The following is a 15961-nucleotide window of genomic DNA, read 5'->3' on the forward strand; positions in this document are numbered from 1 at the left end:
CTTGTTTTTATCCCCCCTTAGGCATGAAAAAAAAAACCACAAAAAAAACGCAATTGAGTTTTTGGTTTTTTTTTTTGGTTTTTTTTTTATGAAGTTCCAAAAATGTCCATGAGTTTAATTTTTGAAGTAAAGAAACATGTTTAAAACCCAATATCAGAAAGTGAGATAAAAACAAATGAAAAGATTTTCTACTAATCTGATGTTTTCTCACATTTTTACATATTCTACTGCTAGTTATTACTCACTTCATGGAGGTAATATGCCAAAAAAAAAAAAAAACAAAACTTTTTGTCTAACAAATAACAATTGATTTACACTAAAACATGTCACTGCAGATCAGGTTTATCAAGAACAGCAAAGTTACAGTAATGGTCTGAATTGCAGTTTATGGGATGATGTATTAGTGTCCACTGTGTTGGCTGATATGGAACTAAAACAACAAAACCCATGAATACTGTCTACAAGAGAACAGCTGGAGAATAGCTGTCCACTGGAGTGACCACTGTGCATGAAAGGGTTAATGGGTCTAAAAACAGTGATGTCCGGTCAGAGAGCGAACTTTAATTGTTTGCCATTCCAACGTTTATTTCACTATAAAGTAGCTCCTTGTTTTGGATAATCCCTAATGGTCCAACTAAAGCAAAAATGACTTTAAAAATAAAAATGTGGGTCAAATTGTCTCTAAAATGTCCCTTCAGAGAGATTTGGAATACTGTTTTTTGACCCCAGTCAAGATGTTTTTCCACAGTGTTTTTATTCCTCTTTAGGCCTGAAAAAAACAACGCAACTGAAGAATTTTTATGAACCTATTTTTCATGGAGTTGCAAAAATATCTACTCAAATGGACACCATGCATTTAATTTTTGAAGCAAAGAAACATGTATTTACTGATACACTGTGTGAAAAGTATGAAATCAAATTTTTAATGCAGCTAGTCTGATGTTTTATCACATTTTAACATACTCTAATATTAGTTAGTACTCACTTTATGAAGATAATATGCATAAAAAAACCTTTTTGTTTAAGAAAAATGGTTAATTACAGTCTATTAACAATAACAAGCAATTGATTTACACTCAAACCTGTTACTGCAGATCAGGTTCATCAAGAAGAGCAAAGTTATAGTAATGGTTTGAATTACAGTGTATGAGATGATGCATAAGTGTCCACTGTGTTGGCTGATATGGAACTAAAACAATAAAACCCATGAATATACAAGAGAACAGTTGGAGTGACCAGTATGCATGAAAGGGTTAAGATACAGGAAAATATCAATGAAATGAGAAAAATAGACTGTGATTTTACATGTCAAATGTAAAATAACATGGAAAAACTAACTGTGAATAACCAAAAAATTTCCATTTTTAAAAAGAATTTTTTTTTCTTTTTTCACAGAAAAAAATACATTTGCAAATGTATCATAATTTCACAAATATTTCTTTTCTATTCATGTGATTAAACTGTTAATTTAAAGTTTAATATTGTAAAAAAATAAAAAATAAAAAAATAAAAAATAAAACCAGATAAAATTACTGACAATTAACCGTAACAGAAGTATTTGTTCTGTCAGTTTAACCAGACTTGTTTGTTAATTGACAAATATCTTGTGTAATTACAGGAGGTTTCACAACAAAAATGTTGAATAAATGTATTTTTGTGAATGTATAACATGTATAAGCACTGATAAAAACTGTATTTGGACAGTTTATCAGTGGATTGGACAACTGAGTCTCACTGAAAATTATTTATATATATATTTATAGGGAATTTGATTGTTTTAATACATGAAAATATTCTTTATTAAACATTAAAAAGTCAAAAAAAAAAAAAAGAAGCAAAATCTCATGTAAAGTTAGGGCAAAAAACTATATTTTAATTGTGGAAAATTACCGTATTTTTATGAGATGGTTAGTTTCCGTTATTTTACAGTATTTTTTCGGCACCCCTGCTGCTGGAATATTACTGTGGGTTTTTTTGGGTTTTTTTTTACAGTGCAATAGCTGCTGCTCCAAATGCTCTTTTTTCATTCTGGAACACACAAACGTTGAATATGGATATGGCGTCTCGGCTTTTTTTTCCCTCCCGTCCTCGATCATGAATAGCATCCCTCACTATTGTTCTCATGAAACTCCTTCAACTGTTTAAGCTGTAGAAGTTGGAGGTTAACGCCGGTTGGTTTGGAGTGTTTTTCTGCACCTTTTTTTGTCTGTCGTCGTTTCAAACCGAAAACTCTTCACATATTTTATCTCCGAGGGCTTTTGAAGAACTAACGCGTCAATATTACAGTTTTACTGCAGCTCGGATTCAGTTTCTGATGCTTGAAAGTTACAAGGATTTTGGAATAACTCTAATCTGGCTGACTTCCAACAGACTGAATAAAACCCTTTAACACCAAAATTGTCATATTTGATACGTGAGTTTTGAAGCTCTCTACATTCTTTAAAAACCTGATGTATGCAATTAGATACATGCAATACACAGATAATCCACCAGGGGGAGGAGTTTGTTCACCAGAGGCCTTTAGTGACACTACAAGACTGACATTAATGAGGAAGGAGGAAGAACTTTGGTAATTTTGAAAAGGAATTACCAATTTTTTTCAGACATGTTTGTGTTAGATTATGGTGTTTTTTGTTCAAAAATAATATTTGAGCATTGAGACCCAATGGATCAAATATGATACAAAACTGAAACTCATACATGGAAACTGATATTTGAAAAAGGTTTTTGGGTTGTTCAGAAGGCAAGGCAGGTTTATTTATATAGCACATTTCAAGTACAAGACAATTGAAAGTGCTTTATTATAAAACATTATAAAAGCATTACAGCAGGGAAGCAAAAAAAAGTATAGGCATGAAATTTAAAACAAAAAAAGGGACCAATAAAGCCTCCAGGTTCAAAGAGCTGGAATTTTCTGTCAATGATTTAATGGTTCAGGCTTTACAGAGTTAAGTTCTGTAAGGTAGTTCTTGTTGAAATGCATTGTGGGCATTGTAGTTTAACCCGTAAAGACCTAGGGCTACTTTTATGACTGTCCCCAAATGAATATTTCTCTCTATTTAACCTTTCTTAAGTGATTTATCCCCATTTATTATAATATTATTCTTTGTATTTTGCATTTTTCACAGTAAATCATGCATTTTCCTAGATTTAATTTCCTATATTTTATTCAGATGCTCATGAAAACACAGAGTAAATTCAGTGTTATTATATCAAAACAGACAAAATGGAAGAAAAAGTGGGTTTTTCAGCGACAATATCATTAAGTGAACATAAACCCAGTGTGTCCATCCACTGTCACTGATCCAACTCCATGGGTTTTACTGGTGAATCAGTGTTATAGATGATGACGGTGTTTCCACGGTAACTACGGAGCCTCTGAACGTCCAAATGGGTCATATGTGATGACCATGAAAAGATGATGAACTGTATTTTACACCAATTATTTACATGGATTGAAAGGATTAGTGGATCAACAGGTATTAGACAGTTTAGATCAGTAGATGCTGTTGGTTACCGGTGGATGTTTGGGTCTTTATGGGTTAATTTCTACATCAAACCGAGTGACTTTTAATGGAAAAGCTGTTTATTTTTTATTTTTTTTAAGGAGTGATTTTATTTTCCAGAAACTTCAACCTGTAGCGCTTCAAGTGTTTGCCAAAAACAAACAAACAAAAAAAAAATATTGTGTGTAAATGCACTCGGTTCTGAAATCATTAGTCCTACCTCAAGGAAAGTCTGTAAATATGAGAGAAGCAGCAAAACTCACATTTTTCATGTAAGTCTCAGTGAACTGTAGAGGTAGTTTATGACGTTTTAATTCATTTAATTGGCTTTAGAAAGAATAAGTCGCTGTATTCTTTAACAGTCGCTGATCATAACTGGATGTCCTTCAGTTTCTTCCACTTAAACCCAAACAAAACAGAAGAGTTCATCATTGGACCGGCTTCATGTGTCACTTCCATTAGGTTTCAGCCTCACAACTGCTCCTCAAACACACGTCTCTTATCCACTGGCTGCACAAATATCTGTACAGAAGGAGACGACACTGGAACCAAACCCACCGAACACATGCACAGAGAATAAACGCTTTAAAAAAATTAAATTAAAAAATCACCGTTTACATCAAGTGATTTTATGTTCCAGAAATATACAGTTTGTGTGTGTGTGTGTGTGTGTGTGTGTGTGTGTGTGTGTGTGTGTGTGTGTGTGTGTGTGTGCACGTCCATTGGTGTGTATTCTTTGTCCTTGTAAATCAGGACTGTCAAACTCATTTTAGTTCAGTTCCGCATACACTGTAAGCCCGGATAAGTAGAGTTTACTCAAAAAATTTGAGGCAAGTGATTGCACTTAAATGATTTGAGTAATGATCGACTAATCAATTGGTTTATGACTAAAACTTAGTGATTTAATTCCATTCAACTTAAATTTTTTCATACTTTCAACTATGTCTACAAATTAGTAGAATATACTGAACATTTTATAGTAACATCATAAAACTTAAATCATTTAAGTGCATTGTAATTAAAGTATTTTAGTAAATACAAATTCTGGGCTTACAGTGTAGGGCTATAAGAAAATATCAGTTTTTTGCATTATATTGTGATATTTCATTTCACAATACTGTATCGATATTAAAAAGTACTATATCGATATTTTTAGGTATTTATTCAAATGCAGATATTCTGGAGGTTCATTTTTGGTTTTTCTTTTTTGTTTATATTTTATTTATTATTATTTAACACTCTTTTATTAAATAATGTTCATTCCTTTGTTGGGATTGAACTCAAATCCTGTTCTGATGTTAGTTCTGAACTAATAGAATTTGAACATTTGAACAGGATCTTAAACTGGAATGTCTGTAAAACAGAATTTCAGTTTGAACACAAGAACATTTTGTGATAGAACATTAGATCCTGTTCTGATCAAATAATGTGTTTAGTATTTGTGCAGATTTCTGCTGTAATTCAATTTTTCAAGGAAATGGTCATAAAAAAAAAAGAAACAAACAAAAAAATTGCCTTTTTAACAGTATCATGATATATCGTGATATATCGTATCATGATCCTAGTATTGTGATTTATATCGTATCGCCAGATTCTAGTCGATACACAGCCCTAGTTCCACATTCAGCCCAGTTTGATCTGCAGTGGGCCAGAGCAGTGAAATAATAACAGTGAGAAAGCAAAATTACATTATGATAATGTTTACATCTACAACATTTCCTTAAAAATCTGAATAATGTCAACAACTTGAAATGTCTTAAGAAAAACAAGTGCAATTTTAACAATATTCTGCCTCAGTTTATCAGTTTATCATTTACACATGTGCATTACAACTTACATTACAATTACAAATGCACAAAACATTTAGTAACAGGTAGAATATTGATAAAATTGCATTTACTTTTCTCAAGACATTTCTGTTTGTTCATATTTGTTCAGGTTATTCACATTTTTTGTAGAAGGATAGTTAATGTAAACATTTTCATGTAATTTTACTTTTTTACACTAAAACCACATAAAATCTGCAGTTGTCATTATTTATCAGTTATTATGACAGTATTTTTCTGGTCTGACCCAACTGAGATCTAATTGGTCTGTAATATGTCTGTATGGAACCTGAATTCAAATGATTTTTACACTATTGATTATTCATATCTTCAGTGTAGTTTTTGCATTTCACAACTTCACCCTAGTGGCCAGTTGGACCCTTTAGCAGGCCAGATTTGGCCCCTGGGCCGTATGTTTGACACCTGTGTTGTAAATGGTAAAGTTCCATCCTGTAGATTTGCTATATTTTCAGCCTTTTTGGTCCATTTTTGTTCTTTTGTTTTACCTTTTCTTTTGTGTGTGCAGCGCCAAAAAGTGCTGTAAAACGTTTCAATTCCTTGGGGTTTCAGGAAAATGACTCTGATTCACCAGCAGTTGGAATTAGTTTTAGTTCTGCTTTGTTCATTGTGTTTTTCAAGTGGAACCAAAGACAATTTTCCACTTTGAAGATAATTAAGTTCACCCAAACCTAACCTGATACTTTTCATTTTTATTACATAATATTTTTGGCCTGTACAGCTACAATAAAAATGAATGGCAAGTAAAAATAAAAACTGTAACAAATGAAAGAAAGAATAATCTTTGAAAAGATTTGAAAAGAATATTAGAAAAGAAGTCTTGTTTTATCAATAAAAAATTGTTTGAAAAAGATATTTGAGTCCGTTCAGAGCCAGATTCAACCACTGTTTGCAGATAGAATTCCAAACAGAGGAACAACCTCGTCTTATTTTACGAGTGAAAACATTTCCACATCTTCATTTAGAAAAAAATATTAAATGTGTTTTTAAATGTTGTTTGTCGTGTATTTCTTCAAGGTCAGAAAATTGAGATAAAATAGCGTTGGAGGGATGTATGTTATGTAAAATGCTGAGATGTATTACTGTAATTTTGTACATAACACAGAATTTATATGGTAATGTTCATGCTTTTGACCACTCAATTTTAGAGAAAGTTGAGCTATATAACAATTCTATCTATCTATCTATCTATCTATCTATCTATCTATCTATCTATCTATCGATATTTAAGAATAAGTGTTTTATTTATGTCCGGGATATATCATTTATTTATTTATTTATTTATTTATTCATTAATTCATTTATTCATTCATTTATTTATTCATTCATTTATTTATTGAAAATATTTGGGCATACAAGACATACATTTTGAAAAAACATCAAAGTGTCAAAAAAAAAGCATTTGAACAAATAAATACTTTTTTTTTTTTAAATGTATAGATTTAAATCACTACATAATAATGTTTGTCTTGAGTCTTTGTGTTGTGCTGACATCACTTCCTGTCTTTCCAGTCAAACGGACCCTCAGCAGATCCACTACGCCCACAGCGAAGCCCAGTACCCGGGGGGCGGCGCCGGCTCAGTCTCCGTGGCAACCATGCCCTTTCACCCGGCGTTGCTGGAGCATTATCTGCCCCCGGTCCCGTCCGCCGCCACGCGCCGGGCGGAGGGTCAGGCCAAGCCCTCGGCCCCGCCCAGGGAGAGAGAGAGGGAGCGAGAGAGGGAGCGGCCGCCGTACAGTGAGGGCGAGGAGAGCGACGGCGGCGAGAGGAGCGAAGGGGAACTGGTGCTCCTGACGGACTGAAGGGGGGGGGGGAGTTCAGAGGGGGAGGCTGTTTGTTAATGACAATGACAACAGGACGGATTGAGTCGCCACTAAATTAAGAATGTCGTCGCTTTTTTAAAACATACGTTAAAGGTTCAGTATGTCAGATCTGTGTGAAGTTTGTGTTGGAATCAGTCGTTTGGAAATAATTCAGTTGTTTTGGTCTAGAAGTGGTCTGGAACACAGAAGTCTGGAACACTGTCAGCTCATCCTGCACTTAGCGCCACCCAAGACAAGTGTGATGCATTTATAGACAGACAGTAAACAGACAACCCACTAGAGAGCTGAAGCCACGCCCCCTTCCTATGAGAGCCACTGGACTCAACCACAGAAAAAACATCATCACACTGCAAAACTCACAACTGAACCAAGTGTATTTTTGTCATTTCTAGTCCAAATATGTCATCACACTTAAAATCAGACAGAATCACTTAAAGAGGAACTTTTCAGTGAGATATAAGAACTATTTTTTTAGACAATAGATCAGGAAAATCTGATTTCAAGAAAACTTACCAAGATAATTTCCACTTGTTCCCCTGGCAGATTTTTTTTCATGAATTAAGCAAAAAAAAAAAAATCTTGAATTAAGAAAAAAAAAAAAAAAATCTGCCAAGGAAGAAGTGAAAATTATCTTGGTAAGATTTTGATTTTATCAGTACATTCAGCCCGATTTGATCTCCATTTATATGTGTTTAAATGGGCAGGTTCTGTATGCAACACGAGTGGACACAATGGGTTACACATGAAACCTGAAATGAGACTGAGATTCATAAAAAAAACCCACGTGTGCATTAGAAAAAAACACTAGGATTGGCACATTTAACACAATGTCTTTATTTATAGTCTATAGAAGACCATTTACAGACATGTTTTCACATCTAATGCACTGACACATTGGTCGTTTTTACTGTCCTAATTTGGGTCCTATTTTTGGACCCAGTATTTGATTAAAAATTCATTCATTTAGGGATGGCTTGGAGAAAGAGTATAATTTTTTTTTTGCATTTATCTGAGGTCATCATTAGGTACATCCTTAATATTTGCATAATTCAAGCAAAAAAATCTGCCAGTGGAACAAGTGAAAATTATCTTAAGATTTCTTGAAATCAGATTTTCCAGATCTATTGTCTATAAATCAGTTCTTATATCTCACTGAAAAGTTCCTCTTTCGGTGATTCTGTCTGATTTTAAGTGTGACGAGATATTTGGACTAGAAATGAGAAAAATACACTTGATAAGATTTAGATTTTTGCAGTGTAGGGGTCAGTGATGACGTACAAATGTTGATCCCATTTCAATTATGTCATTAATTACACGATGTTTGTCATTAAGGGAGTATTTTACAAGTCCAGTCATGTAACATTTAATTTTGTGTGACACGACTCAACGGGCAGCATCTGTTTTCTCCCATGATGCACTTTACTGACTACTAACCTCAGCATATTTCACGTTCTTGAATTAAGCAAAAAAAATCTTGAATTAAACAAAAAAATTCTTGAATTACGCAAAAATCTTGAATTAAGAAAAAATTTTGATTTAAGCAAAAATGTTGCATTAAGCAAAAAAAAAAGTTGAATTAAACAAAAAAATGTTGAATTAAGCAAAAAAAAAAAAAAAGTTAAATTATGCAAAAAATCTTGAATTAAGCAAAAATCTTGAATTAAGCAAAAGCAAAAAAATCTGCCAGTGGAACAAGTGAAAATCATCTTGGTAAATCGGGCTGAATGCACTGTAAAAATCAAAATCTTACCAAGATAATTTTCACTTCTTCCATTGGCAGATTTTTTTTTTTTTTTTGCTTAATTCAAGATTTTTTTTTTGCTTAATTCGAGAAAAAAATCTGCCAGTGGAACAAGTGAAAATGATCTCGGTTAGATTTCTTGAAATCAGATTTTCCAGATCTATTGTCTATAAATCAGTTCTTATATCTCACTGAAAAGTTCCTCTTTAGGTGATTCTGTTTTATGGACTAGACATGAGAAAAATACACTTGATCAGATTTAGATTTTTTTTTTTCATGTTAAGTCCATTTTTGTACAAGTTGACGTGGATCAAATACATTTTTTACCCACTTTTACTAAAACTGAACATGAAAAAAAACATCCGCATTGAACCTTAAAGACTCTGACACAAACTTCACATAAACACAAATGTATTCATGTTACATATTGAACATTTAACAGATTTTTACACATTTTTACACTTTAGCCCTTTGTAAATGAGTCCCGTCTCCAGTGAAACAAACCTACACTCACACATTTCCCTTTTTTGTGATGACTTTTATAAGAATACTTGTTTTTTTTTTTTCTCCCTAGTGAAGACAAAAAGGCCCTTAAATTCTGTCCGGTCACGTTCATCATCCCCCTGAATCCCCTCAGAGTGACTGACAGACCTCCCTCTGATGTGGATTCAACAGGATCTGTGTGGAATCCTGTTTTTACTGTACACATGGCGCCCCCTGCTGGAAAATGCTGGTTATTACCACAGCCTGAGAGCTCCCTTCTGCTCACTGCGCTCACATTTTCAGTCATGTTGCCCATTGATATTGTTTTTAAAGAGCAGCTGCAAAATGCATTCAATCAAGACTAAGCCCCGCCTCCTGGCCACGCCTACGCCCACATCGCCGCCCTGTCCAGTTGAGCTTTGTAAATGCTGTATTTGTGTCGGTTCCCTCTCCATAACGCCGCAGGTTGACCTCAGCCTTATTATTATTATTTTTTTTTAATACGTCTGTGTTTGCTTCTTTGAGTGTTTTATTGATTGTCGTGTTCAGCACCTCCCATCTACGTATCCAAATGTCACGTGTTTATTTTTTCTGTTATATTTCTGAGATGCACTGCGATAAAAATACCCACGTTTCAATCTCAAACGTACAACAGCGTATAAGGGCCAGATAAGGAAAAAAAAAAAGCGCTTGTCACTACGAGAATAAAGTCGTTATATTTTGAGAGTAAAGTAATTATTTAATGAGAATGAAGTCGTAGTTTTAAAAAACTCATTATTTAACAAGAATAAAGTCGCTATATTTTGAGAATTAAGTCGATATATTTAGAGAATGAAGTCAAAATATAATGAAAATAAAGTCGTAGTTTTACTTAACGAGAATAAAGTTGTTATATTTTGAGAATAAAGTCAAAATACAATGAGAATAAAGTCGTAGTTTTATGTAACGAGAATAAAGTCGTAGTTTTACTTCAGAATAAAGTCGTTATATTTCGAGAATAAAGTCAAAATATAAGGAGAATAAAGTCGTAGTTTTACTTAACGAGAATAAAATCGTTATATTTCGAGAATAAAGTCATGATATAATGAGAATAAAGTCGTAGTTTTATTTAACGAGAATAAAGTTATGTTTCGAGAATAAACTCATTATTTAACAAGAAAGTCGTTATATTTCGAGAATAAAGTCATGATATAATGAGAATAAAGTAGTAGTTTAAAAAAAAAATTCAATGTTTAACGAGAATAAAGTCGTACTTTTATGAGATTAAAGTCGTAATATTTACAGCGAAGGCAACGAACGAAGCAGCAATGTGTTGATGGTGGGCGGGGCTAATAGTCTCAGTATTTGGTAGGCGGGGCTAATAGACTCAGTATTTGGCCTTTGTGCGTAAACTCCGAATGAAAGTAGAACTTCACAAAATGTTCCAAGTTCTACATTATTCGATGAGTGGGTACGACTTTATTCTCATATTATGACTTTATTCTCACTACATAATGAGTTTTTAAAATGACAACTTTATTCTCATTAAATAACGACTTCATTTAGGAAATATAACGACTTTATTCTTACTACATAATGAGTTTTTAAAACGACAACTTTTTTCTCGTTAAATATTGACTTTATTCTGGAAATATAACCGCTTTATTCTCGTAGTGACAGGCGTTTGTATTTCCTTGTGCGGCCCGAACACGCCGTCGTACAAACGTCCAACTGACTTCAGATTGTTCACATTCATTTCATTGGTACTAGTGCATCGGGTCCTGTTCCAAGACGTTTGCGAAAAAAAAAAAAAAAAAAAAAAAAACATTCACCTTCAAAGACTCAATGTGAAATTAAGGTTAAATTTGACGTTTGTTTTTTTTTTTCTTTGCAGGGAAACAATCACATGTAAAGGCGATGGTGTCGTCCTCTCATTATTATTCTCTTTATGTTCCTCTTTCACATTTATCGATCAGATCGTGCTCAGCTTCACACGGAGGAGAAAGGAGCTGTCGTTTTGGTCCGATAAGGTCTAAACCCTTCTCCTGTGGTGGACAAAGATGGAGGTCAAAGGTCAAATGATGGTTATGAGCTGCTGCGGTGACGCCATTAAAGCTGTGGTCAACGCGGAAATGAGAACAGAAACACCAAAAACAGCAAATGTTAGCGTTTTAGGACATAGTACGGATAAGAAAGTGCAGTTTGGAACATATGAGAAGAAATTTACATGTATTAATTTTTTGTTTTTATAACCAATGCAGCAGATCGGAATGCATCTTAATGAGCTAGCGGCTGTTAGCTTAAAGTTGGCTAACATCAACAAACAAGTAGCTCGTATACACAAATGCGACATATTTCACCTTTAACGCGCATATTTTATGTTGTGTTATCGTAGCTCAACAATGCTTTCACAGACAAAGTAGAAAATCCTACGTTCCCTGAATCACACATGCTAAGCTACATGCTAACAGTTCACAGTGACAGTTTGTGACAAAACTATAAAATAATAAGAATTATTAGGCTGTGAAGAAATATTAGCACGTGTGTAGAAAGAAGAAACTTTCAAAAGATAAAAATTGTAAAGTAATAAGTTATAGGTGGGAAAAGTACTTTATTTACTCAAGTGGAAGTACAGAAAACAAAACAAAGTACTTATTTTACGTGTTCAGGAAAAGTGAAAAACTACAGGCTGTGAAATGTCTGACGTCTTTTTTCTGTCGCCGTCATTTTTTTGTTCTTTTCGTCCAATTTCATCTTTTAAAGTGTTTTCATTTCATTTTGTCTCGTTTTTTCAGTTTAATGTTATTTCCGTTTTATTTCACGCCGTTTTCATATCGTTTTGCGTCAGTTTCATCTTGTTTTATGTCGTTTTCACACGTGTTTTACAGAATTTTCATGATGTTTTACGTCCTTTTTTGTCTCGTTTTACATTTATTTCATCTTTCGTTTCGTTTTCGTCCAGTTTTATGTCATTTTTGTCCCGATTTATGTCATTGTTATCGTGCTTTATGTTGTTTTCATTTTGCTTTATGTTGTTTTCGTCTCGTTTTAAAGAATTTTCATCATGTTTTACGTCCGTTTTTGTCTTGTTCTACATCAGTTTCATCTTTCATGTCGTTTACGTTGTGTTTTACGTCCTTTTTATCCAGTTTTATGTCCTTTTTGTCCTGATTTATGTCATTTTCATCTTGTTTTCATGTCGTTTTCATCTTGTTTTACAGAAGTTTTTTTATCATGTTTTACATCTTTTCTTGTCTTGTTCTACGTTAGTTTCATCTTTCATGTTTTCATTTGTTTTATGTCATTTTTGTTCTGATTTACATCATTGTCATCTTAAATTATGTAATTTTCAGTTTGTTTTGTCATTTTCATCTTGCATTACATTGTTTTCATTTTTTCACATATATTTTTTTAACTTATTAGACTTATGCAGTGTTCAACCGATTTAACGTCCTCTTCATCTCATTTTACCTTTTACATCATTCTAGTCTCATGTTTGCATTGTTACACTTGTTTACATTGTTTTCTTGTGGTTCCATTTATCAGTGATACAAACCACTAGATAAAGTAAGATTTTTTTTCTATACGTTACTGTCCCATCCAAGTAGATCGTTTACTTTATATTGTGAAGAAGCACAATCATCATGGAAAATAAGAAGAAAACTAATGATTAGTGAAAAAATAACATTAAATTATGAAAATATTTACATTTACAATAAATAACATAAAATGTGAATAACCTGAAAAAAAAACATGAACAATCTGAAATGTCTGATGAAAATTAAGCACAATTAACAATTTTCTTCCCGTTTCTAACTGTTTAGTGTCTTTGCAGATCTGATCCATGATGCACATGTAGAAATGAGAAGTTGAGGCATAGTAGTGTTAAGATTGCACTATTTTTCTTACGAAATTTCAGTTTTTTCAGGTTATTCACATCTTTTTTGTTTGAATAGTTTATAAAAGTAAGTATTTTCATCATTTAATGTTTTTTTTTTCACTGAAACAAAGACAAAAATTTGGAATTGTCATTATTTTTAGGTTATTATGCTATTATTTTACTGGACTGCACTGCAAAAATCTAAATCTTACCAAGATAATTTTCACTCGTTCCATTGGCAGTTTTTTTTTTGTTTTGCTTTATTCAAGCAAAATAATCTGCCAATGGAACAAGTGAAAATTATTTTGGTAAGATTTCTTGAAATCAGATTTTCCAGATCTATTGTCTATAAATCGGTTCTTATATCTCACTGAAAAGTTCCTCTTTAGGTGATTCTGTCTTAGTTTAAGTGTGATGAGATATTTGGACTAGAAATGAGGAAAATACACTTGGTAAGATTTCGATTTTTGCAGTGTGTGGCCCCTGAAAGAAAACGAGATTGAGACCTCAGCCTTTAATGCATTTAAAAAATAAAGTAACTCGCCTGTTTTAAAATGTCAGTAGTAGAAAGTTTAAATATTTGGGTCCAAATCTAGAGTGATAAAGTAAAAAAAAAAAAAAAATACACTGAGATACATGTAAAGCAGGGGTGTCAAACATGTGGCCAGGGGGCCAAATCTGGCCTCCCAAAGGTTCCAAACGGGCCCATGGGATGAATTTTTGAAATGCAAAAATGACACTGAAGATATTCACAAAAATGTTAGTTCAGGTTCCACATACAGACCAGGAAAAATATTAACATAACCTATAAATACTCACAACTCCAAATTTTCCTCTTTGTAAAATTAAATATTTTCATGTAATTTTACAACATTTATAGTAAAATAAGCTATCAATTAATAAAAAATTTAAATATTCTGAACAAATGTGAAAAACCTGAAATGTCTGAAGAGATGTAAGTGTAAATTCAACAATATTCTGCCTGTTATTAAATGTTTTGTGCATTTGTAGATCCACTGTGATCTGGAAGTTGTAATGAACGTGTGGAAATGATAAACTGAGACAATATTGTTAAAATTACACTTATTTTTCTTAAGAAAGTTCAGGTTGTTCATGTTATTCACATTGTTTTAAAGGACAGTTTATAGATGTAAACATTTTCATCCGGTATCTGGGTGCGCCTTTTAGGCACACTTTGCACTTCGTTTGAAAAAACTTCATATTATTTTTCACAATTTAAATAAGGTTAGAATTCAAAAGTTGTTCATTTTTGCATGATCTTTAAAATTCTGTCCACCAACTAAAATGTGCACATTGTAAACAAAAGAAAATTACAAAACTAGCATCTGTCTGCAAAGTGTGCCTAAAACGCACTGTTTCTAACATTTGATCTGTATGATTAGGGCTGAGCTGGATTTACTAAAATAAAAGCAAATTAGAGCCGAAAAATAAATCAATATATAATATTTAATAGTTTGATTTATAGGTGTGCATTTTACGCACACTTGGTGACAGCCGCTAGTATTTTTGAACATTTGACCTAGCGCCAAAAATAATAATGCAAATTAATTGATGTTGGAGTTAATCATTGGCATATGCCAGGATGAAAAAATCTAATAATATGTGATCCACTTTTTATGTAGTATATTGAATTTTTTTTGTATGTGTGTGTTTTTTGCATCCAAAAAAATGGTTTGTTTACATTACAAACACGGCATTTAAAGGGTTAAAAAATGTGACAGTTATTGAGTATTTGGTATTTTTTATTTACGGCTCAAGTTGATGAAATAGAAAAAAGTGTAAAAGAATTAAAAACAAACTGTATGAATTTTTTTTTTGATATTATTCCACAAGTGTGCCAAAAAGACACACTTGGTGCTCAGTAAGGGCCTTGGTGGACAGGACAGCGGAGGGTTAAGGAAAGTTTGGATTTGACATTATTTATATATAATTCTGTTATTATTGGACTGGTCCGGCCCACTTCAGATCAAATGTGGCTGAGTTTGGCCCCTGAACTAACGTCACTTTGACACCCATGATGTAAAGTGTCTGTAAAGTGTCTGTACTTCCACCTCTGACTAAATGATTAGTGTTAGAACTCACTGCTGCATCGTATAAACCTGCTCCGTCATCGTCAGTTTCTCTTTAGTTTATCGTAGACGCCGTTCACTCATGTTCTCGTTTCAGCGTTGACCAATCAGACGATGTCACACAAAAGGTCAGCGCACCTTTAACTCAGCTCACGCTCGACAAATCACATCAAATGTCAAGAAAATACCGACGTGAGAGCCGGGGGTCGGGTTGGGGGTTCTACTCCCCGAGCGTCGGTCTGTGTTGGTGTACAGAGGTGGATTTCAGAGGAAAATGTGTTTGTGGTTGTCGTGGAGACCAGCTGAGGAGTCGCCTGTCCTTACCCTGCTCATGTAAATATAGAAAGAGACTTTATTTTGTTTATAAGAGCCTGTGTAATTTAAAGGTGTACATTTCTCGATGTTTTCAGAGTTTTGTGTTTTTTTTGTTTTTGTTTTTTTTTTTGGAAAAATCAATAAATTGGTTGTGTTAATTGTGTTTGGAATTATTTATTTTTTCTATTATTATGTCATTTCTTGGTGGTGTTACTTGTTTTCTGTGCAGACATCAGGCCCAGAGTGGCCGATAGGGAGGATTTCAGATGGGTCAATCTGGAGTTTGGGCCGAAAAGTA

The 15961-nt window shown here is 33.3% G+C and overlaps 1 protein-coding gene across 4 annotated transcripts in view; it reads left to right on the forward strand.

Moving 5' to 3' along the window:
* Positions 1 to 7154, forward strand: part of LOC115420078 (transcription factor SOX-13) — a 174649-nt gene extending 167495 nt beyond the window's left edge. For all 4 annotated transcript variants that reach the window (XM_030135281.1, XM_030135284.1, XM_030135282.1 and 1 more), the window contains one exon: positions 6863 to 7154. In XM_030135281.1, the coding sequence (XP_029991141.1) occupies positions 6863 to 7154 (292 nt within the window). The remainder of the gene's footprint in view (positions 1 to 6862) is intronic.
* The last annotated feature ends 8807 nt before the right edge of the window (positions 7155 to 15961 follow it).

The sequence above is a fragment of the Sphaeramia orbicularis genome, chromosome 5 (genome assembly GCF_902148855.1).
Source record: "Sphaeramia orbicularis chromosome 5, fSphaOr1.1, whole genome shotgun sequence".
NCBI classification, from domain to species: domain Eukaryota; kingdom Metazoa; phylum Chordata; class Actinopteri; order Kurtiformes; family Apogonidae; genus Sphaeramia; species Sphaeramia orbicularis.